At 34.5% G+C, this 24,884-nt stretch overlaps 1 protein-coding gene across 1 annotated transcript in view; it reads left to right on the top strand.

The window, feature by feature from the left end:
- LOC108689082 (tensin-2) overlaps positions 1-24,884 on the top strand; it is a 184,928-nt gene that overhangs the window by 101,826 nt on the left and 58,218 nt on the right. The window contains exon 4 of the mRNA XM_018195689.1: positions 9,956-10,135. Within this exon, the coding sequence (XP_018051178.1) occupies positions 9,956-10,135 (180 nt within the window). The remainder of the gene's footprint in view (positions 1-9,955; positions 10,136-24,884) is intronic.

Genomic DNA, 24,884 nt, shown 5'->3' with positions numbered 1-24,884 from the left:
TATATATATATATATATGTTGCCTGATTGCGTATGTTATGACGTAAAGTGCAAAGGGCGATGTAATTATATAAACATTTGTATGTCCGTTATGAGATAAATTGTGGTTGGAAACTGGCAAATCAAAAAGAAGTGTAATCCGATTATATCTGGCTGGTTATCGGCCGATAGAATTATGCATTCAGCCATACTTCAATGCTGATGTGTAACAGACGCGTGGGCGTTGACGATCTTGAATTACTGTTGAGAGACGTTATTATCCTACGTGGAAGTTATTGGTCCATGAAACTTGTGTTTCACGCTTCGAAATTTAATTATAAACGAGAATGCAATATTTGACCTTGTTATTTAAAAACGTTGACTTTTTTTTTAAATTTATAATTAAGTGATATAGTAACGTCTCGCGCGATTAATAAGTATATATGAAGCGTAAGATCTTTCCGTATTATTTGGTGTACCAAAGCCTGGAATCTCAAAATTTTGAATGGCAATAAGTATTATCCAATAAATTTCTGTTTGATAATAACATTAGTGATTTTATGAGAAATGAATAATATTTTTATTATAACTTTATTATAAATTTCTTATAATTTTATTATTAAATTTATTATTTATTATAATGCATAAAATATAAATTATATAATGAAATTAAATTAATTTTTTCTTTTTCTCTCTCTTTACTAATTTAATTACTTATAACAGAACTTAATGTGCTTAATTTTCTAAATAGAATTGTACACCATGAGACTGAATATGTTTGTTCATTTTAAATTTCTGAAAAATCGAGAATTTTGTTATGATAGTATCTTACACAAAGAAAAAGTATAGAGGCTTCTTTATTCATGCTTGCTTTACGCGTGATCATTCTCACGTGTTTCAGCGACACGTAGCATAAGTTAGTAGCAATGCGTGAGAGCGATGATTGTTTGCTTATCTTATGTCATAAATGGTATTACCTGCCATTGCAATGGAGATAATAACGATAATAATGCAGTTCCGATTGCAAAATGTTTCCCGTTGCATAATTTATTAAAATTATCGTGGAAATTACGTTTTATAAATTTGGGAAAATATTTTTCCCCACGCAGAATATGTCACCGTTCATTGTGCTCGTGTCTGACCTTTCTAGGCCACCCGAGTCATCAATTGACCTTTTCGTTACTAATGTCCCGGCGAAACGTAATACTGCTGGGACAGAAACGACCTATATATTATTGTGTTTCTACCGGGATGTATTATATGTATTACAAATTACAAGCATAGATGATTCTATAATTTATGACAAATTATTAAGTCGCAAAAATATCTTTTCGAAGTAAAGTAGAGAAATCTGAAAACGTATTATAAATCCGCATTCAAGCATTTTGTTCATCATCGAAATGCAATTAATTCTATTCTATTTCCTAATTAATGTAAACAACTTCATCCATGAAATACACAATTTCGCGGGGAAATAATAATTTATTGTGCTGTTGTCATGTTTCAACAAGATATTGACGATAATCTCATAGCATTAAATCGCTGTAGCACTTTGTCCCATCGCGTCATGTTGCATCGTGTCCTGCGATAGAATCGACACCCTCATTTAAACACAGCAACACGATATTTCGCTCTCATGTGGAGTGTCATGTCCCGAGCGTTGTATCGTCGCAACGGTGGAAATTGTACAGTTTATTGTTGGCCCGGATAAATGTTGCGCGTACATATCTGTTCTATAAAAGCACTCCGATAGCACGCCATGAGAAACGATATCAAGGTGTAGTATCCCTTGGCCAATGTGCTCGCGAAACGTGCACGGTCCGATCGCTTATACTCTTAAAGAGAAGACTTCGTAGCACGAGCACGAAGCGCAGCAGACATGTAACCTGAATTTCTTTCGTGAACAAACGGTGACAGTGGAAACGGCCGCGCGCATAGCTTGGGCTCGGAGTTGATGTGGACATTGAGGTTTTGCTCGTAAGTCCGTAGCTCGTAATTCCCCACCCGGGCTCGTTTGCTCAGGAAATGGAAGATCTCCGCTCGCAATTTTCGGTCTAACAAAGAGTGATACACTGAGTTTATCTCTGTTAGCTGCTGTCATAAAGAAACTCACTTTATTTTTAATTCTAAACTTGTCCTATTACTATTATTTATGATATCACGTAAACGTTTAGATATGAAAATAAATGATTTTATCGCTTAATGTCGTTTACTTCCATTTTTAATTCTGGAATAAAAAGAAAATACCGTGAGAGAATTTATCGATTATCGTTTAAGTTCGAACTATTTCAATAACATTAATGGAAGCTTCGATTTTTTATCGACATCCATTTTGTTTCTGAACGACGATTAATCTTTTTTAATCTCAATTTTACACAAAACATTTCCGTTTCTATTTCATTTCTCCAATGTTACGTAGGAACAAAATTTTTTACACAGTTATTTACATTTCACTGGTGCACTGCACAGTCGAGAATATCCAGGATTACAATGCATTCAGTTGGCGAAAAAAGGGAAGCGTTCCTCTGTTAAATCAGAGAGTTGTACAAACGTCGAGGTTTCGCTGCCGGTATAATCTCGATCTTGCGCACCAGGTCGTTTATCCTCCCCGAAGCGATGCTGCGGAGGAGAAGAGTCATCTGGCTTCGCTCTTCCTCGCGTGGTCTACCACGTCTGTATGTATTTTAGAGCACACTATCATCAGTCCTTCGAAAACTGACAACAGAAAGTCCTCTCTCTCTCTTCTCTCTCTCTCTCTCTCTCTCTCTCTCTCTCTCTCTCTCTCTCTCTGTATTTGATTTTAGAGGCAAAATAATTTCGCACGATACAAGGTTTTGAATAACATTTTAATTTACTGTTTTATGTCGCACTGAATTCTATAAAAAAACTTTTTTAATATGCTGCTGTGAAATTATGGAATAAAATTTCCTTTGATGTTAGAAATGAATTCTCTCTCCTCATCTTTCAGTATAAACTGTATGATTATCTATTCTTCTACAATCATCGATGTCCAAAGCGTTAAGCATATTTAATTACTTTTCTTGCTAAGTTTCTTTTATTTTATTTAATTCTTTTTCTCTTCTTCTTTTTTGTATTTTTTTATATACATCTTTTTATGTTTTTTAACAATTAAAAATTTCATGAAAGTCTTATTTTAATATTTTCTTCTTTTATTATATATTTTTTTTAAACGCTTAGGAAAATTTATTCTCAGGACGCTAAATAAATGACGCCTTCTCTCTTTCTCTCTTTCTGTCGATATATTAAAAAGTAACTCCAGACAATCGGGATTTTTAATGTTCGCTCCCTTCAATTGTCTAACGAACTAAAGCCGATGAGAGAGAAATACAAAGGTCGTGAAAGATCTTCGCGCTGGTGACAGCAACGAATCACAGATATTAAGCCAGATAAATCGCTTGAATAGTTTTGCGGGATGTGTTTACGTCGGACTAAACATATCGTTGGTTATTACAGCTCGCGCGAGAGATGTGCTAGTTGGGATGAAAAGTCGTGAGAGATTATCTTGCCTGCGAAAGGCTAGAAGTGACATCTTTTCAAGTGCATCTTTTGGACGTACAGTGTCATTTACGCGCCACGAAAGATAGGCGGATAGTCGGTTTAATGCGCTGAACGCGAGCAATAATCCTTCCAGTCATTTGGTCTGAAGTTACGACCGGAGCTTCGCGCGTCGCGATGAAGAGATGGTAAACGAAATTGTAGAACAGAATTACCGTTACGAACGCGAGCAGAATGCATTGCGAATTCTCACAGGAAACGGTGACTTTTACTACTATTATTATCACCGGCATAATTTATAATTTGCGTTTGTCTACGCAATAGTGCGTGCAGTCGGGAAACATTTATTAGCTCCCTCCGACGATTGGGGGACTGCTGGAAACTCACGGTCGACTCAACATTTTCGCATTAACATTAACTCGCGAGATTAATGGTACGCGGAAATCCTCGTAGAATGCTGGAAAGAAACCAAGAGATCGTAATCGATCAGATCGGAGACTGGAGTGTGTCGTGAGAACATCGCCGCAGCCATTCTCCGTCGTTGTCACCAAGAAACCGTACACATTTTGTGCACTCGATACATCGATATCCTTGTAACGACACGAAATCCAGTACGCGCTTGAAACGTGATACACCGCTAATAAAAGTATCGATCGAAAAGAAAAAGCAATGAGCCTTTGGTCATTCAGCGTAGATGTTAGGTTTCAAGGATATGGGTTCGAGCAAATGGAGGCTTTCCTGCGGACTGTGCTCAAATCCGTAAAATCATTTATAGTTCATAGCAAAGATACTTTTTTGTGTTTTTGTTTTCCTCAATGGAGCTCAAATCGAATTTAAAAGCAATAGTTCCAGAGAAAGGAAATATAAATCGGATGGACATTATGCATCAAAATTATAAAATGCAATTTTTTGAAGTAAATTATTCTTTTGAATTAAGTTTAGCATGATAAATATGCTGTCTTAAATGAATTAATTTTAGTAATAGTCTTTTCGATGATTAATAATGCTAACCTTTCTGTTGAACAAGCAGTTTTTTATCTCTAGAAGAATTACTATGGTCAGATATATTCAAAGTCCCTTTTATTTCGAAAGGGAGAAATATGTCAATGCGCTACGAACGAACACGTGAGATGAATTGATGTCGTTTTCAAAGTTCTTGAAAGGATTCCGTGGTTTATCGACGAAGTCACGCGAATTCGAGGCGTGGATTTGTACGTCGAAGCCAGAACGCGAGGAAAATATTACTACGGGTTTACCGAATGGGCCAATAAATCTTTATGCTTAATATTGTCGGCACGAAAAGTACTGCCAGCTTTCAACTATCGGCGTCAGTAATTATCGAGATATTACATATGAATTATTTATAATTAAAGTTATTTGTTCCATTATATAATTTTCTACCGAACGAATTTTCTCTCAACTTATTGAATGTTTAGCTAAATGTAACACAATATTCTCTAATTAGATTCGTTTATTAATAATAATGATGTGTTACAGTAATATTAAAATATTAACTGTATAATTTTAAAATAATAATATCATTATTAAATTAGCATTTTGATAAAAAAAGAAATACCAATGAAAATTCCAGTAAAAAGTCGGATGCGACGTACTATGTGTCAATGTAATTTCGTATGAATCGCTTCGGACACACGTTCCAGTCGAATGAAGACTCTGAGCAGCGATGAATGATGGACCGACGTGACCGGTTGGTGCAACGACGATGAAGAGTGCAGAATCGGCCGCCCGTCGTCGTGATCATTATCGCGCGACCTTCTCTCGTACTTTACTGCGCGTCATCGACTATTTATGTGTCTAAGAAAAAGCTTTCGAGAACACCCACAGAAACAAGAGAGAGAGAACGGAGCACGGTTCGTGACATTTGAAGGAGCGAAGGGAAAGGGAACTCTCCTCTCGTTCTCCTTTTCGACCCTTCTTCTTGTTCGCTCTCTTCCGCGCAGCGTCGAGATAAAGAGACGTCGGGAAGTTCGACGTGAGGAATGCCCGCGGGATGAAGGCCAAGATACTACGGAAAGAACTGGACGACCTCTTCGACGAGGTACGCGGTAAGATCGTTCGATAGGAGATGCACCGCAGCATCGAATCTGAAGGGACTTCAATTCGGCGCGCGATCGCTTCCTCCTCGACGCGCCTCGCGATTTTTGCGATCGCGCGATTAGTCCTCGCAACGTCGTGCCTCGAAGACGGACGAGACCGATTGGCATGCCAACACTTCGTCGGCCCATCAAGCGTGTTTAATTTTAATGACGCGAGAATAACGAACGCGTCATGACGTGGCTCTTGAGGGGACGAAGAAGAGAGAGTGCCAGCTTCTCTTTTGAATATGATAAATATTTCATACTTTCTTCTCGCCCAGATCTTCTAACTTTCTTTTTTAATTGGCACTACTCGATGAAATGATTTAAATTAAAACAAATGGCGATTCATTAAAAATGTTCCTTAAAAATGTTTATTAAAAATGTTCAGGTTATTTATAACGATGCTGATTCAAATATAGACGAGGTCGATCAGGAATGACAGCATTTTTTTTTAACTTTTTGATATAAATATATTTCTTTGTGTGTAAATATATTTCGTACTTTCTTCTCGTTTAGATTTTTTAACTTTCTTTTCTTTTAATGTTATTCATTGAAATTATTTAAATTAAAACGAATGGTATTTCATTAAAAATTTTCAAGTTACTGATGACAATATTAATTCATGAGTTTAGGAATGACAGCATTTTTTTGATGGAATAATATTGAAAAGTGCAAACCGAAAGATATGAGATATGACAACGAGATTCACCGCGGTCCCATTTGTCAGCACGTTTCGAATTACAGTGAGATTTCAAGAACTTCTCGATACATCAAAACCTCAACGCAAAACCTCAACACTAGAAAAAAGGTGCATCGTCTCGGTTATCGGATAACATTGCGCTCCATACACCGACATACACCGCTGCGAAACTCGCGCGCGCTCGCTTTCACGCTTCGACAGACACTTGATCCTGAAAAATTTCGCGAAGCGTTTAATTTGCGAGAGAGCGATGTCGCACATGCAAACGAGATGATGTCGTTCCTCCGGGTCGTAACAGGCAACAAAAAGCAGAATTGCGCCGCGTTACATTACCACCGCGATGCAATCAATTTTCACCGTGTGTGCTCACATGGGGATTACATGATAGATAACAGTCAATTTTCTCGTGTGATCACGATAAGTAATTCAATAGAGAAAGGACTGATAATGAAAGATCTTTTTTTGCTAATAAATAACGTATAATAATTCAATCATGATTATTATTTTAAATATAAGATGTAGTAAGTGCAAAAGGTATTCGTACAAATAAAATATTTTTATAAAAAATTTTATTTAATTTTTTGCTGATTAATTATAACAATTTATTTGTAAATAATAAAATACTCTATGTTTCTCAAAATCATATATATTAAAAAGATGCATATTAATTATAAAAAATATATATCATCTTAATAATAAGTGAAAATTAAAAATTGTATTGTTTGGATACCGTTTAATTTGAAATATTTAAATCTTGACAAAGTAATTTTATTAAATTAAAAACAGTTGTGGGAAAATTATCTACTATGAATTATATTGATTTATTGCTCTTTTGTATTGTAAGATAATTATAAATTATTTATTCACAACAGATATCATTAAATTGAAAATTATTTTGTCGATGATTTTTAAAATATTATTATAACGAAAGACAACATATCCGTTTAAATTGCAACTGTAATTAATTGAAATATTATATTACAGGCGGAAAAGACGAGAAATTTATCTACTTTAAATTATATTCATAAATTATATTGATTATACTATGCTTTATTATATTCATAAATTATATTGATTATACTATGCTTTTTTTCTTATATTATGAGATGACTATAAACTGTTTATTGATAATAAATGGTGTTAAATTGAAAATTATCGGTGTTTCTTTAATATTATTGTAATGAATGGCAACACCTTCGTTTTAATTGCAATTGCACTTAATTAAAGTTTTAAATTACAGGCAGAGAAAGCTCCATTGGTTATCTGTGAATCTAAATGATTCTGCAATATAAACAGCAAAGTTTTTGCTACGTCACGATACGGACCATACGATTCATTATGAACAATCGCGTCGGAAGAGAGTTTTGTTTCGGAACATTGCTTTATCCTCTATAAATCGTGATTTAACTGAAGCGCTATTTAAACTGCGCTTTTGTTTATGAAAACGCGCCTCGCACACATTCCGTTCAATCCGTTGTATCATATCCGGTAGTCGACCTCCACGTAGATCGTCCGAATCGCCACGTGAATGCCACTGTATCTGACGATCTCGATCGTGCTGGATCTCTCTCAGCGCAACATCATGAAAGACGGAGGCTAAATCACAGTTAGTCTCGATCGTTCATGTTTATATGAGCACATACGATCGGCATGGCACGCACACAAAAGCCTCCCCATTCGATATCTCGTAAATCAAGATTCACAAAAAGAGATTCTATCTAGGACACATCGGGTAAAATATACTTAAATTCCTTTATATTAATTTTTATTATTTTTTACATAAATTTTATGTTGAGAAAGTCATAAATTTTTTTTCCCAATTTGTTTAAGATGCCATAAATCGGATTTGCAATAAAAATTTCATGAAATTTACATTTAATTTCAATTTTCGGCACATTGTTGTGTTTTCATAAAATTGAAAATTATGAATATAAAATAATAATATACATATATAAATATATGCATTGCACTTAATTCTACTAATAAATTCGTTATTATTATATTACATATTATTTATCGTATGCGTTGTATAGTATCTGCAGTAATTTCTAGTAATTGTAAAAAGAAGCTTATCACGGTAGACAATAAAACTGTTCCCAAAAACTAAATGTTTTTAAAAAAATTCAAAGAGAGTTTTTCTCACTATGTATACATGGCTGTCCAAACACCAACTGTTTTGCCAATTCATTCTGCAAATGTCACTTTGACCGACACGTGCATGCAGTAGATTTAATATCGCGCAGTGTGCGCGGTAAGAAGAGTTTCCAAAAAATGCATCCTTTAATCGCGGCATGCAATCTGCCGGAGATTACACGACGCGACGTTAGATATTATTATATACAATGTGGCCGCGATTGCGAGGGGAATGCTGTAGCGGATGTAAATTAGCCTCATTCCTCGCGAAATTAATTCCGAGACCATGGCAGTCGGGCGCGCCGATTTGACATGGGTGAAAAATTTTAGATTGACTCCCCGTAATTCGCCGACATGCTCGCGCTCGCGAAGTCTCGGGTCTTAAAAAGGCAGCGTCGATTGGCAGGCACGGGCCACGATTCGGAACACGCGCTTACTTGAGAGATTCCGCTTGTACTCCGGTCTCTATTATACTCCCCCGACGTTAATTGCTATTACGGTGAGGCGTTGCATAAGCGCAATTATCGCATCCGCGAGTAACGCTGTTCTTGAAGGATTGCACACACGCATGCACGCAATCTTTCGTAGTTCGGCCATGGGTTCTACGAACCTTCTACACCAGGCAGCTGTCATTTTGACAGCCACTATAGAATTATTAATTACGGCGGATACACGTTATAATATACGACTGACACATATATTTTCTCATTTGATATATTAAGTTAAATAATATCATGATACATATATGTACAATATAAAAAGAGAACTGCCATATACGTGATATAGAAAAGGGAAAAATAAATTAATGACTATTTTTAGCCATTATTTTCTTAACCATAGATTTCAGTTCATTAGCATTTAAGAACTCGACTTCCATTTTAAGTTTTCATTTACGATTATTATTTTTAATTTAATGTGTAGCGTATAATAATTTGAATGATATCATTACATTTACAGAGTGATGTGAAACTAGATAGTTAACGGTATTTCAGATTAAAGTAAAATTTAGCAGGGAATGTGACCTTATTTACGGCAATCGTGTAGGCTGGCTATTCTAATTAGACTTGTCGGATCGGCGGAGCGAGGCGATCGGTCTCGATACAATTGTCTAGAGGCAAATATCCGAGACTAATCGAACTGTGTCATCTGATGATATGACGCGTATGCGGGCGATCTAGTTCTTCAAGGATGCAAGTGTTCAACAGCGCATTAGAAAGAAGCATATTAATTGCCGTCAAATAGCACGCGTTTACACGCAAAGAAACATTATATTCCGATAAAAGGAAACATCGCGGTGAATATATTTCAAATGCTGCTTAATTATCTTTTTCTTAGTATTTAAGAATTACTCCTAAAATAATACATTTTAAATATTTTGTTATTGAAAATTGCAAGAAATTACATTTGATGTCTTAATCAGAAAATAAAGCGACCGACATATATTCTAAATTACTTGGAAAACGTTTCATCTTATCTCTGATATCTCGTCTTATAACATCTTTAATATAAAATTATTTTTTGCTCTTTAGGGCGCGCGGTTCCGAGATACGTCCCAGCAAATTCATAAACAATGGCAAGCCGATCCAGCAAGGGCATTTCCAACGGTTGGTGGCGTTACTACAAATTCGCCTTCGCCGGCATCGGGAGAGCTCTCTACGCCAAATTCCACTCCCAGCCCTAGTCCTAGTCCGACTAATCATCAAATTACGGTGAGTACCCACTGCTAATTATATTAAGGGTGCAATGCAATGTAGAAGCTATTGCAATTTAGTGTTAGGTAATATGCAAGATTCAATTGCAAAAATAGAATAACGCACATAATTTTAAATAATGTGACGCCAATATAATTTTTTCAAATTATTAGGAAATAGGAATTTATTTATAAGAATATTTGTAAATATTTTTGTATTTATATTTCTGAAAAATATTTACTAATTAATATTAGCATTTTAATTGCATCATATTTACATTGAGAAAAATGTTCTGATTAAACCAGCAAAAGGGCTCAATAAAAATAATGGAATCAAAGAATCACAGAATTTCTAATTGTTAATTAAATTTTATTTATTCTCCAAACCAAAATGCTATTCTTGTGGCCATTTTCTTGATTTAATTAGAAATATTCAGTGTATGTAATCTTAAATATGCATATAGACAGAATTGACATGTTAAAAATTTTAAGGTAATTTAAAATTGGAATGGAATTTTCTTCCAATGCTTTACTCTCTTGGCGTATATCGTTCTCCCAATCTCGCGTACCTCCGTGAAATCACGAAAGCGACATTTTGCGATTCCACCTGAGCTCGTGGCACTCTGTACCTCACGAAAGGTAACAAGAAACAATTTCTTCTGACACGACCATCGTGCAAAATGTTGAGCTGTAAGTCGCGCAGCGGGATGCGGCCCAGCGACATTTTCCTCGAAAGGCCAATAAACTTTTATCTCTGTTATACGAAGCGAAATGCGAAGCGTTGTGTTTTGTCGTTGTGTTTTTTTGTGATGCAAGTTTCGTGCAAGTATAGGCTCCGCGTAAGTGCGCTGAGTTGGGCTCTCAAATCTTTTGGGATACATTAACCACCATTTGAGATTCCGTCGTCCATGTAGGTCAGGGATTGAGGCACTGCTCAGCTTTTGCAGAGCGCAATACAAAGCGTGATACACACGTGAACACGTTCAATGTGCATTTTGCATGCATTCAATATTGTAGAGCCGACCAGCAGACAACGCGTGACAGTTACATTTGGAATATTTTTGGTTTAAAAATTTTGAGTTTTTCATAAAAGAAACTACTTATAATAAAAAGTTTGACGCGACTTTCCAATAGCGTATTCGCGAAATTACTTTTTGGCAATATCTTGGGAATTATTTATTCTACAATTTTTCTCAGATTTTTCCCGATTTGATATTAATGCGCATTGACACGAATGCAAGATGCATATTTCAGTCTGAGTCGAGAAGCTTTCAAAAAAGCCATCTGTAATTCTCGAAAAATAAGAAATTTTGAAGCTGTGTGCGCACAAAAATTTCGCTCTTTCTTTGGCATTAATGTTATGTGTTGCTATAGCGATGCTTGCGTCACTACAGAAGACTGCATGGATATGTACCGCGGCGCATATAGGTTTACGCACAGCATTGTTCCCGTGAGACTATCGGTATGCAAGCTGTACATCCAATTGAACCGGTCCAACAGTCGAGGGGGTGGTTACCCCTGACGATGGTGCCATTGTGCTCGCGCTGTGGGATCTGGTTCTGGGTCAGCGTAGCTTAATGAGAAACTATCGGGCTTATATATACGTGGCCACCGCGGCGTACTCGTTATGCAAAACTCGCACATAAATTGAATTTCTCCTGGCGACGCGAGTTTGTCTTTTATGGAATTAAGTCCCGCCCGTCGTGCCGAGAAGAGAATGTTTGACGTGACGTTTGGGGATTAAGGTCGTCCCCTATTCGCGCGACTGGCAGATGAAGATCTCTTCTTGGTCGTATTGTCGGGAAACGGACTAAGATGGCGAATACGTAATTGCGAAATTAGTACTGACGTTTGTTACGAGGAAACAGGATGGGAATTTATTTCTCGGGTAACCTAATTTCTGTAGTTTGTTTGAAGCTTCTGAAGTTTTGCATTTGCCATTCTTAAGGACCATTCCGGGAGTAGTCAACTGATTTTTCTTTTGTGTAAACGCAAAGGCATTAACAACAGATATTGTATATTATTAATTTCTTCCAATTTATTACAAATTTGAAAATGTTATATAAATTTAATCATAGTTTTCTAAAAAAAAAGTAAAAACCGAAATATTAAATGAAACAAAATTGAAAGAAATATGTGAAGCAAAAATGAAAAGAAATATGTTAATTTATTACAAAAAATTAAATTAAATTAAAAATTAAATTTAATAAATATAGCGATTTTTTCAATGAAATTGTTTAAGAGGTTCATAAAGAATAATTATTAAAAAAAATATATGTTAAATAATATCCAATATTCAAAACAATATAACAATTCATATTTTTTCGTTCTGACATAAAAATACTCAGACGATTGTTTCTGGGTTAAGAGATTAAAACAGAATACGTGATAAAAATCCACTAACTGATGTTATTGTTTCTACATCACAGAATTTTAAAAATTTGTATTAGATTTAGAATGTCAGACTTGTTAGAACTTGGATTGAAACAATTACATTGTTGAACAATCTTCCATCAAATATAATACTGCAAATGAATTAGCAACCGCAAATAATACATCCTGGCAACATAGCGGTTTATTACCATAGTTGCGAATTGTGGATACCGCACGCGTGTTTATTGTCGTCGTTTACCTCGAAGATATAACATACCGCGAAAAAATAAAATGCTCGTCAGTTATACGATAAATTAAGATACCAAGAATCTTGTTTTCGCAGATTTAATCTCTGCAAATAAACTGCTGTGTTTCTTCGTATTCGTGTTGCAATATTTTACACTTAACTAATCTTATTTTTATCCAATTTCGTCGCAGATTCAGCTTTGAAAGGTTACTTTTGATACACCGACTAAATCGATACGGCATGACATCAACGTTTTAATTATTCAGAAATCCGCGATAATCTCATTTTTGTATACTGTCGACCTAATTACATAATTATGACCTGGATTTCGCGTTATCGTAGTTAGTAAATGTAGTTAGTAAACTGCAAACGGATATGATGTATTATGATACATTACATTTCTGATAAAAAAGTTCGGTGCACATAGAGAAAGAAAAATGATGCGGCAAGAGCAGGAAAACTTTCTAATTTTTTAATGAAAATTGAAAAGATCGCAGATTAAATAAGAATTAAAAAAATTTTTCATTAAAATTGTATTGCTCAAAAATACTGTTGTTTTGGTATTTAAATATTTAAAAAATTCTACTATTGTTCAGTTAATTGGAAAACGAAAATTTTCTTTTTTGAATTTATGTATTATCCACACAGTGCGATTGATCCAATATATAATATTTTGAAAATGGTAATATTTCGATATATTCTATCTTTATTTTAATGTATTCTATCTTAATATGTATATTTAAAGAGCGGAATTTTTGTTTCCGTCTTATTTGTTTGAAGATGCAACCTGAGATTGCAGCATAAATCGAATTATCTGGCGCAACTCAATTATGCGTGCGATTGCAGTTTGATATCATTAACACGTTAGCTGATTAAAGGCGAGCGTTGCTATCGATGGCCTCTTCAGAAAATTCCTTATTTACGTAATAGATACCAGACAAACATAAAATCGCTTATTTTAACAGATGAGTAAACAAAGTAACTCTGACAATCTGTTATCAATAATGATTTACATTTTATATTAATATTATATAACAATAATTTTTGTTTAATTCTAATATTTCATCTTAACATCTGAATCGAGAAAAATGAGATTAATTGTAAATAAATTCAGACACAAAAGTAGAGATGGATATTGCTAACAAATACATTGCCTGTTTAAAAAAAAACTTATGTGATAGTGGAATAATGTTATTATGACATTTTTCATGAAACTGGAACGATTGCAATTGCTATTATTAATGCTAATTAATGCCCCCTAATATTATTATGTCAAACGAATACGCGATATTTACATGTAGCCAACATCAATTAGCAAAGTTGGTTGTTACTACATTGAATTAGTTGAGCATTGTATTACTCTTCATTAGTATTCTGTTATACCGAGTTTCTTATTTGCTATAGAGTTTCTTTATTTTGTTTCCAAATTATTAAAGTCACGAAACATAGCGGACCTATTTCTTTTCAGAAAGCAGCTATGTTCTTCGTGGTTATCCTAACATGTAACATTTCTCTCTTTCTCTCTCTCTCTCTCTCTCTCTCTCTCTCTCTCTCTCTTCTCATCTCCTCTCTATTCTCTTTTTAATCACATATATTCTAATGCGCAGAAACGCACTAGTGTTTATTATCGTGTGGTTACTATAAATAGTATCATATCATACACCATAGCACGTAATTTACCAGACGTCATAATCGCGGGTGCGGCGCGCATCACGATTACACCGAGAGTGACTGATAGCGCGAGTCGCCCCACACTGAAAGCCAGAGACCAGACTCCTCGACCAGATTACCCGCGATATGCAAAGAGAAGTCACTAACCCGCTAGCAAATAAGTTGCCTTAGGTGAGGTCCGTGTAGGCTGGCCGTCGTAGAACTTCTACAACGGCGTTGTCAATGATAACAATGACAACGATGTCGACGATGGCAGCGTCGTAGATATAGCACGTGATTAATTCGCTTTTTACTGGTGTGGAGACTACTTGCTGCTGCGGCGAGTTAATTAGTCTTGCTGGGAATCCCGTGGCGCGAATTGAGAAATGGGGAGAGCGTATCTTTTGCTAATTAACATCTCAATCGCCGGATTTCATTGCGATCAGTAAAACGCCGAATACAGCCGCGCCACGTTCATCCCGCAACAATCACGGCGACGTAACTTCGCGATGTAACATTGCGATAACTGCACGACCGCTCGTGCTGCGCTCGTAAAAGTCACCGGCTCGCCAGAATAATGGAGCGACGTTTTAACACGACCGACTCGCTCGCCACGAGCGCCGATTTTTACCACCAGATATTCGAATTCGTCGTGCTGTGAGTTATGTTCTCCAACATTGCCGGAAGTTATTTCGCGTCGCGAATGTATGTCGACAATAAAATTTTCACGAGTGTGCAGTTGTGATTTGGGAACTTGGAAATTGGATTTTTGACTATTTCGGACACGAGGATTAGGATATATGATTAAATTAAAATACATGAAAGTATATCAAATCTGTTTTATTTGTATTTATTATAATAAATTAATGTGAAATAAAATATTATATATTGAGGGAATTATAAAGCAAAATGGTTAAATATTTCAGTACAGCTAGTACTCTTGGATGTTTCAACGGTGTGAATATTAAATACGTTGGCGATTAATCTCACCTCTTACATGTCCCGACTGCTAATTTTCCATCCGCTTTAACTAAAGTTCCATTAAGGGTTCTCTCGCCTTTCGTCCTTGCTCCTTGCAGCACGTATTCGCCAAAAGGGTTAAGAGGGTCGGCCATTCAAAGAAAAAAGAGAAAAGGAGAAGCAGTGGATCCTTGAGAATCTTGCAGCTGCTAGTCATCATCGGTGCAAGAAATGTTGTACGCGTGTTTCACGTCTAACCGTTTCGACGAAAGGTCAGGAAACAGGATCAGAGATTGTTAGACCGTTGACAGGATACAACGCGGTCCATAATGACGCAGCTGGATGGGCAATCGCTTGTTATCCTGCGCATTTTTCAATGACTTTTGCTACTCGCAGTTTTACCGAATTTCGCATACAAAAATATTCTATGCGTAGCCTATATTACGATTTGCATATTCATATTCGTGTCACCAATTTGCATAGTTAACTGACGAAACGTACATCCCGCGGTGTCTCACTAGATAGTTTTTGTGTTTCATGAATAAAGTAAAATTTTCTCTCTTGTTCATAAGTAACATAAAAATTATATTTTAAAAATGTACATGTTATCTCTATTTCTTCTGAAACGTGACATGGTACTTAATGGAAAAACTTTACATCTCAGTTTATCTTTTCTTCACGAATAATTTTATTTTATCTCTGAATTTTTTACATCTATAATTAATGGTTAATTAATGGTTTTTTATTTAAGTAGAAAATCAGTATGTCAGTACAAAATATATAAATCTCAATCAAATTCATAATTTTCCTATAATCAATTGAACATGTTTATTCGCATGCAGACATGTTTTTGCTCCCTGCAATCCTTTTAGGACTTTCAAAACAAACTTTTCCAACATTAGTTTAATCTTATAGATGACAATGATAACAATTTTCACTGAAACCGTAGTAGAGTTTTGTGTTACTATGCGTTACGGTTTATTTAGCAAACAGATTTTATCTGATAATACAATATATTTCCATCGTTCAAATTTACAAACTAAATATCTATAATATAAATTTGTTATTACGAATCGTTAAGCATAATTTATTTGTATTTTCATAACGACTCCGCATATAAATATTGAATCAATATTTATTCTATTTATTGCAACATGCGTGTTTTATCAATATTTTGAAATTACACGAAATATATAAATTGTTTGATCATAATTATAATTTCATTAAAATCGACTGCTATATAATTTTATTAATATTGCTTTTAATCATCTACAAATTAATAGCAGTGGCAAATTATTTTATAAACTAGAATGGAAATTTCTACATTTGCTACTGTTTAATAGAACAGAATTGCATCGTATCTGTATTATTGAATATTTCCCTACATTTGCGAATGAAGATTGAAATTACTGTCGATCATAAAATGTAGCGAAGTGACTATCAGCAAACTCGAAACTTTCATCGTCGATATTTTTCAAACTCTTATGTTTTCCTTTCAAGAGAATATTGTATATTACCAACCGAAGACATCTAACGTATCTAACATCTGCCGTGCACACGTAAATGTTTTCAATTTATTTACGGTAACTGGAAAGAGGTTGCACCGTGCTCCTGGATTTGATCTTTAACAGACTGAAAGGGAGGAATGCACTCTCGGTGTAGATACCAGACGTGGTCTGTTTAGCGTGTGCCGTTTATAGGCATAATTTCCGGGTAAATTTAGATATGCTTCGAAAGTCTAATAATAAGCAGTTTCTGCGTATATTAGATGCAATATTGTTAAATCTTCATTATAATATATTATATACATTGTAAAATATGATTGATAGGGATATTTCACTTTCTGCATTAATTACAATAATATTATTAAAATAATTTTAGTTTTAATAATTTTGTCAATGTATTCTGAACAGTTTAAAATTCTTTTCCAAATTATTGCTTAACGGTACATAACAATAATAACAAACCCTCTACAAGATATATGAATCATTTTTGAATGTCAAATTCTGTAACGTATGCTGAAAACTCAGTAGGAATCCTAATGCACCTCATCAGTCATGACGAATTGGGGATGAGCCCCGCTGACATGCCAGATGCATCACTGACAGCGAATGTGTTAAACAGATTTGTTAGTCGAGCGAGTAAATCTATTAAATCTCAAGGTAAAAGGTTGTGAATCCTCCGAGAGGAATACAAACCGGAAGCGCGAATTCAGTTTTTTCCCCAGACTACCTTGAAAGATAAAAGCAAAACGAAGCATCGAGAGAGCGTGGAACACTCTCGACGACACATCGCATGCCGCATTATGCATAAAAGCGATTTATTCTAAGAGCACACTCGGCTTTCATAGTTCCCAGTAACCGTGTCAGTTTACGCGAGGAAAGAGAAAGAAAATGAGCAGAGAGAGAGAGAGAGAGAGAGAGAGAGAGAGAGAGGAAAGAAAATATTTCTCTCTCAGTTCCGTACCGTTTATCAGAGTTTGCATTTTTCTACTTCGGCAACACATTCTTTTACCCGAACGATTTGTCATTACTCCATATAGCGCTACGGTGTATACAATATATATATACGCAACTTCAACCATCTCAATCCTCTTTCTCCCTTTCTCTCTTTCTCTCATTTCTTTACAATTTTCTCTCTTTTGTTCAATAGCAAATCGTAGTTCCTTAGTATCCATAGTAATTTGAATCACTTTTGTAATCGAAAGAATGCAGAGTAATTATAATCTATTAAAGAAAATTCGACAAATAAAAGAATCCTTTTCCGGACTTGAAGTACTTCGTCTTTCTCCTATGAAAGAAAACACGGAAGCTTTCATTGTTATGAAAGATGGAGATTTAACAATAATGCAATTACTTGATCTAATATTTAATGTAATTATTTTATATTGTCGTTTTTTAATTACAATCTTTTTGCAAGATTTAAAAAAAATTACATTATATAATATCCATATTTTTTATTTTATTAAATCATTACAAAACAGTTTCTTCCATAAGTGTAAAAATATTTCTAGATATGCAAAATTATTGAAAGTGTTAGTATTGTTTCTAGTTGCTTTATCATTTTCGTCCATCCATCCATGTCTCGTCTTTTACCGATTGCTCGATACCGGGGTAAAGATTTGATGCGTCGAAGGGGTAGCTGGCGCGCCGTTCTAAGTGCATCGAAATTTATGAACTGTCTTGCCTGCAGCCGTTCCGCCGAGGAACCTTCGATGCCGCTGAAGGATTAATGCTCTGCTTCTCGCTAGGATTTTATGTTGGAAGCATGAAAAATGTTCCACCCGCTTTGCTCGCCGGTAAAATACCACCACCACCACTACCGTACGCGCCCCCGCATCAGCGTCTCGCGGCTTTCGCGGATATCCTGTCAGTGCACTTTAAAGCGGCGACCTTCGCTGCGAAAGAGCGGCTTTAATTGGTTTCGTGAGCGATGCGTGAACGCGCACCAACACGCGCACGCCGCGAAATTGCTTTCTCGCCTGCATTTGCATCCCGAAATTCGATGCGATTTCTCATCGGACGTGGCCGTGTCGGATTTAAATTCGCGCGACAGACACAGACGAGTATGCGTTCGTGAGCTACGCTTGAGAATAAATTGTTGGCTAATTAGCGATTAAAGAGTCAACGACGAGATTAATGGCTCTCGGTGAGCGTCGTGCCGAGGTGCTCGCGTGATCTTGGTTTGTTAGCGCCGCTGAAAAATTATGCAAAGCTATTTTTTTGCGATAAAAAGTTAATTTCAGGTACATCTAGCTTTAAGCATTCATTTTAACTTTAACATTATACTGTATAGATTCTGCATATTTATGCATATTTTACTAATAATACATTTCTTTATTTATTAACTAATGATAAGATTGTGAAGACAATATTATAGTCATATAGTAATTTTTCTTCATCGTGCTATATAATATATATTGTTGTATTATTTTAAAAAACAGCAATCTGTGATTGGAAAAAAATTTAATATAAAACGTGATTTATAAAACATACACAGCGGTAAATTTTTTAATTTTACAAGAAGACAACTACTGCTGTGCGCGATATATACACGTTGTACAAAACGCACGTTGAAGATAATGAAATGCGCTCGTTAAAATGTCGTATCTTTTTCGCTCATGCATCGATTATGTACATGAAAACAGGAAAAAGCAAGAAACAAGAATTTATCGCGCCACAGTCACCCACCGGTCATGTAAAAAATGATGCTGGACCGCCCACCGGGACGATCTATCGATCGCGAATCTCCGTCGTAATGAAAAGACGCCTCGGATGGTTCTTTGAAGTTCCTTGTTCAAAGATCGTCGATCTTCATTGCTGCCACAATGCCGCGAGGATTTTTCTTGTACGAAACCTTATTCATACGATATGTATCGCACGTTATTGTCGAATGGCATACAGAAATATTTGCAAGTTTGCAATTTTGTTAAGAATTAGTGAATTTGCATATTTTTGTCTTCTTAGAAATTTTTCATTCACCCAAAACGATATTATTATCAATTAAATATTTCTTAATTGTAGCAGAAACCATGACATTTTGAACATTATATGTACACACGTAGAAATAAATATACACTAAGAGATAAAACGGTTGCAATTACCATAATTCAACTATAATTTATAGCCATTTTATGTACTAACTGTATATTTTTTTTGTAAAGCTATGAATATATAAATGTTATTCCTAACATTATAGCAATAATAACTATAAAAATGGAGCTCCTAATCATAATTATTATAATATGCAGTTATATCATGATCAAACACTTTTTTTCTTTAATGTATGTAATAATAAACGAATTACAAAGGTTCTTTAAAAATATAAATTTAAAAGACGCTTAAATTCTGTTACTTGTGAGTTCTTGAAAACAAAAATTCGTCGATATGTAATATTAACAGCAACTACGACTTGGATTGAGTTCTATTAATATGGCACGTGAAATGGAACCATCGATCGTTGTTATTGTTCTGACGTTGGCGGTTCCTGTTTCCCATACCTGTGCAGAAAATCATTGCTAATTTTAGGCGGTGAAACGTAAGATCTGTATTTAGCCCGGAGCACTTTTTTTCTTCGGTATTACTACATCCTTTCTTCCTTTGATATGAAGAAATAAACAAAACTAGAAAGACCCTTTGTTGGTTAATCTAAGCTAAATATTTATTCGTTAGAGCACAATTTAGTATAACATAAAATTTATCGTCCAAAAAGATTCTTTTAAAAGGCTTCATCTTTTTCGTAACATAGTCTTCGTAACTTCTGCATATTATATCACGAATCTTTATTGAAGTATTTCGCAGCATAATCAACCGGAGTAATTAAACTTCTCTGTTCAAGATCATTAATCTCGCGTTATCATGAATCAAATAATAATTGACGAAGGTAACGTACAGTCGGTAACGAAAGTGAGCCTTGACGTATTTTCGAAAATTAAAGAAGAAGATCATTGATCAATTGCGCCCAATCAGAATATGAGCGTGGATTAAGGACAACGATGACACGACAGGATCTAGAGAATACGCGGATCGAGACAAATGATCGGTCTCGCGATACCGGTTTAGGCAGTAAAATTGACGGAGCATCTTGGATCCAAACTATATCGATAATCGATCGAGATACAGTAGGGAATAATAATTTAAAGCCGCCGCTTATAATCGCAAAATAAATCCGTTACGCGTTGCAGCTTGGCCAGTAATAAGATTGATCGGTCCTTCGATGCGTTATTGTTGAATGTAATGAAATTTAATTTAATCCACACTATTATAAATAGCTTGTAAATGAAATGGAGAATTGATGCCGCAAATCTTATTATCTTAACGAGAATATGACGAGATTAATTATGATAATAAAGTTTTCTATTTTTCTTCTATCGCAGTGTTAAATTACACAGTTGGAAAATTTATATTAAATTTAACGTTTCATATTTCTCAAATAATCCACTCAAATTTTTATGTTAATTTAATAAAGGATGAATATGTTGAAAAATAACACAAATATAATGTATCAAAAATTAATAAGAAAAAGATAATATTGACACGATTTCTAAGCACAACTTTGCTGTAAAAGCATATTTTTTCAGTAAAATTAACATTTCTGATATTAAATTAACACATATATTATTTATTTATCTTAGAATTTACATTCTAAAACACATTATTTTTATGTTTCTTCATTACTTACTCATAAATTGTATTACTTTAATACTATAAAAAATGTTTAATATCAATTTAACACAAAATATTATTAAATAATATAATCTTATTATGTTATTTATTATTTTTATGCACTCTGAGATTACAAGAAATAGTATTCGAATTTCTTGCAGCGAGATTATTTTAATTTAGTCCTGGAGAAATATTTTAAAAATTTTGCATATAGTTTCGCGATGCAAATACGTGATATGTGATGCATTGTTGGAAGAGACGAGCTGTCAGAGCATTGACGGCGCTAACTGAAAAAGCCGGGAAATGTCAGATGAGGGGGATGTTGGGACACGCGGAGGAAGGCAACGGCGAGGGACACGGCGCGCAAACCAGCCAGGGGCATCACGCATGCGTGTTCCTTATGCCTAAGCGCTATCGCTATCCATGCGTGCTTCGAAACGCGCGAGCTCTCCATTCGTGCTGTGTCGGCTTTAGCCATCGAACGTGCCACGTCCTTCCGGGCTGCTGGACAAAATTTCAAATTCCTCTATCGCAAACTGTTCCAAGTTCTTGTATCCATGCAGGATTAAGATAATAATAATTTATTAGTGATGATTACACAAGTCATTTCGTCTCGGTTCAATCGAAAAGTTGATCAAGTTAGAGATAAAATTGCAAGGGTAAAATAAGAGAAAATTGTCGGTGACGTCAAAAAGTGACATCCGGTCGACGATCGCGGGATGCAGTCGCGATCCAGCAACTTCCGAGCTAGCAACTTCCGAGGATATTTGATGAACTGTCGATGAATCGCCGGTGAAAAGGTGCGCAGTAGATTGATCAGATGTGGCGTTAAGTCACAGGGTCGTTGTGCTTAATGCGGAGATAGTCGGAAGCCTTGATACAGTTGTCTTTTTTTCGAAGGGATTGACAGCCAGTCGACAACATGCTGTCGACGGTCCAGTGTCACGGCGATGTACATCGGAATTATCACGCTTACACGGTGAGTCTTCGAACTCAACGATCAAAATCATCGCTTGCTTTTCGTTCTCAAATGCCGATCTTAAATATATCTGATAATCTAATAATCTTTTGACAGTAGCGAGATTTGACGTTGCAATAACGAACTTGAATTGAATTCAAAAACAGCACAATTCTATTGCAAAAATCCATTTGGGTAGATATGAAAAAAAGAATAATGTATAATATAGTGTATAATTTAAGATTAATAATAAAAACAGGTACACTTAGAGAAAAGTGTTGGATATTTGGGATTATAATTGCATGATAAAATAATTATGATTAAGAGCTCCATTTTTATTATTATTACTGCTGTTAATATTATGTATAATGTTAGTAATAATAATATGTAATTCTTTCGAATATGAAAAAATTGCGCTATAAACTATGATAATCAAATATCAATATAGTAAAATATTAAGATATAAATGATAAATAAATTATACATTTTTGTTCAGTAAATCCAATCGCAATTATTGTAGTGAAGATAATTATTTTCTCATTTATTATTTATGTGGCAATAAAAATATTAAGAAAAAACTAAAGATTTTCAAGCAATGTGTGTAACTATTATTAATAGTACAACTGACTATATTTGTGTGGTTAAAACTATATATATGTTAGTTATCTCAAAAATGTAGTTAGTTCAAAAAATGACTTTAAATTATAATTAAATTATAATAATTGCAATCATATTTTCACTTAGTGTATAATTCGATAGAAGTTATATTTCTATTTGAGAGTAATCTTATGCATTTAAATAAATCAAGATTTTTTTGTAATATAATAATAATATAATATATACATATTTTAGAAAATTAAATTATTTACAAAATTTTCCGTAATGTGGAACATTTTGTAAATAATTTAATTCAGTGTTTTCAAACAGTGTTGTCTTTTTATATAAAGATACATATAATAAGATAAATAATTGAATCATTTAAGACAATATATATGTTTCTTACATTCATTTAAAGATATAAAAATAGTAATTGTAAAAGCATTATGCCATAAAAATGGATAAACAAATGAGAAGAATGTGGCAAGTATAATCTGTATTCTGATAGAATATTCGAAGAAGTAACGACGATGATGTAAGGTAATGGCAACGGTGTTACGTTATTCCGAGAAGTTCTTACATCGTATAATATATACATTTGAAATGAGAATCGTTTCGATGAAAATTCATGACACATTGCTAACTTCAGAGAAGGTCGAAATATTAAGAATGCTATAAATCGCAACATACCAAATCTTTTCATGAACTGTTACGATCGATAAGAACTTCTTGCTTTTTTCATAAAATAAATATAAATATTTGTTTTCCTTCTCGTGTCCCGTAAAAATTCAGAATTTTACGGGCAAGAATTATTTATAAATTTTTCTTTAATAATTCTTGACAGTTGTCGACACATTTTCGATGCAGTAATTGAATAATTACTTGTATACATATGTGGAAATCACTACAATATAGGTAGATAACGTTATGCAATCCATTCTCACTCTTCTGTATCGGATTTTTGTGACAGGCCTCAAAATTGAAATCGATTTTTGCTTGGCGGAAATTAGATAGAAAAGCCAATAATAAAGTATGAAATGTCTAACATTAAACATTAAAAATACATATTTTGCCAACGTAATTTAAAATAATATATATTGATAAAAAAATCATTTTTTATTCAATTTGGAATATGTTTAATTTTGAGCAAATTTTACTTTGCATATGTTTGTTTAATTAAATTCGATTTGAAGACAGATTATCGAAATGATTAGTGATAATCTTTTGATTACCGAAAGGCAATCTTTCATTCAATTTTTATTAAGAGATACTTCTTAGAAGACCCACATTATAACATAGTATAGTTGAGTTAAGGCATCTTGTATAAGAATTCAATTTTGGAGAACGGAGAAAATGAAATTTCTTTCTTATCGCTGCTGTATATAAGCTATAAAATAAAATTTTGGTAATATCGCAAAGGTGTGGTCATAATGCGACGTTCAACAATAATCTTTGGTATGCTAGATCAATTTTCCTCAATTTCTTTTGAAATCCCGTATTGATCGGCCACGGATAAGTATCGAATACATATCGCGACCTTACGGCGCCTTGCGTCATTCATCTATTCTCGTTCGATTTTATCGCCAGCGCAAAGAACGCGTTCACCCTGGCGTCACGCGGAATTTTAAGACGGTAATTCCGTAGACTCGCGGAAAGTATGTGGAATCGACCATCGCACGGATATCGGATAACAGATTCGATATCCGAATATAAGCACGCTATATAGTCTTCTTTTAGAATATAAAGAACAGTTGCTTCATCTCTGTATTATTGCGTAGATTAAAAATATCAAATGTCAGCGATTTTATTATTTAGTAAA

This window comes from Atta colombica, unplaced genomic scaffold, assembly GCF_001594045.1.
Source record: "Atta colombica isolate Treedump-2 unplaced genomic scaffold, Acol1.0 scaffold254, whole genome shotgun sequence".
Taxonomy (NCBI): domain Eukaryota; kingdom Metazoa; phylum Arthropoda; class Insecta; order Hymenoptera; family Formicidae; genus Atta; species Atta colombica.
This window is presented reverse-complemented; position numbering and strand designations above follow the sequence as displayed.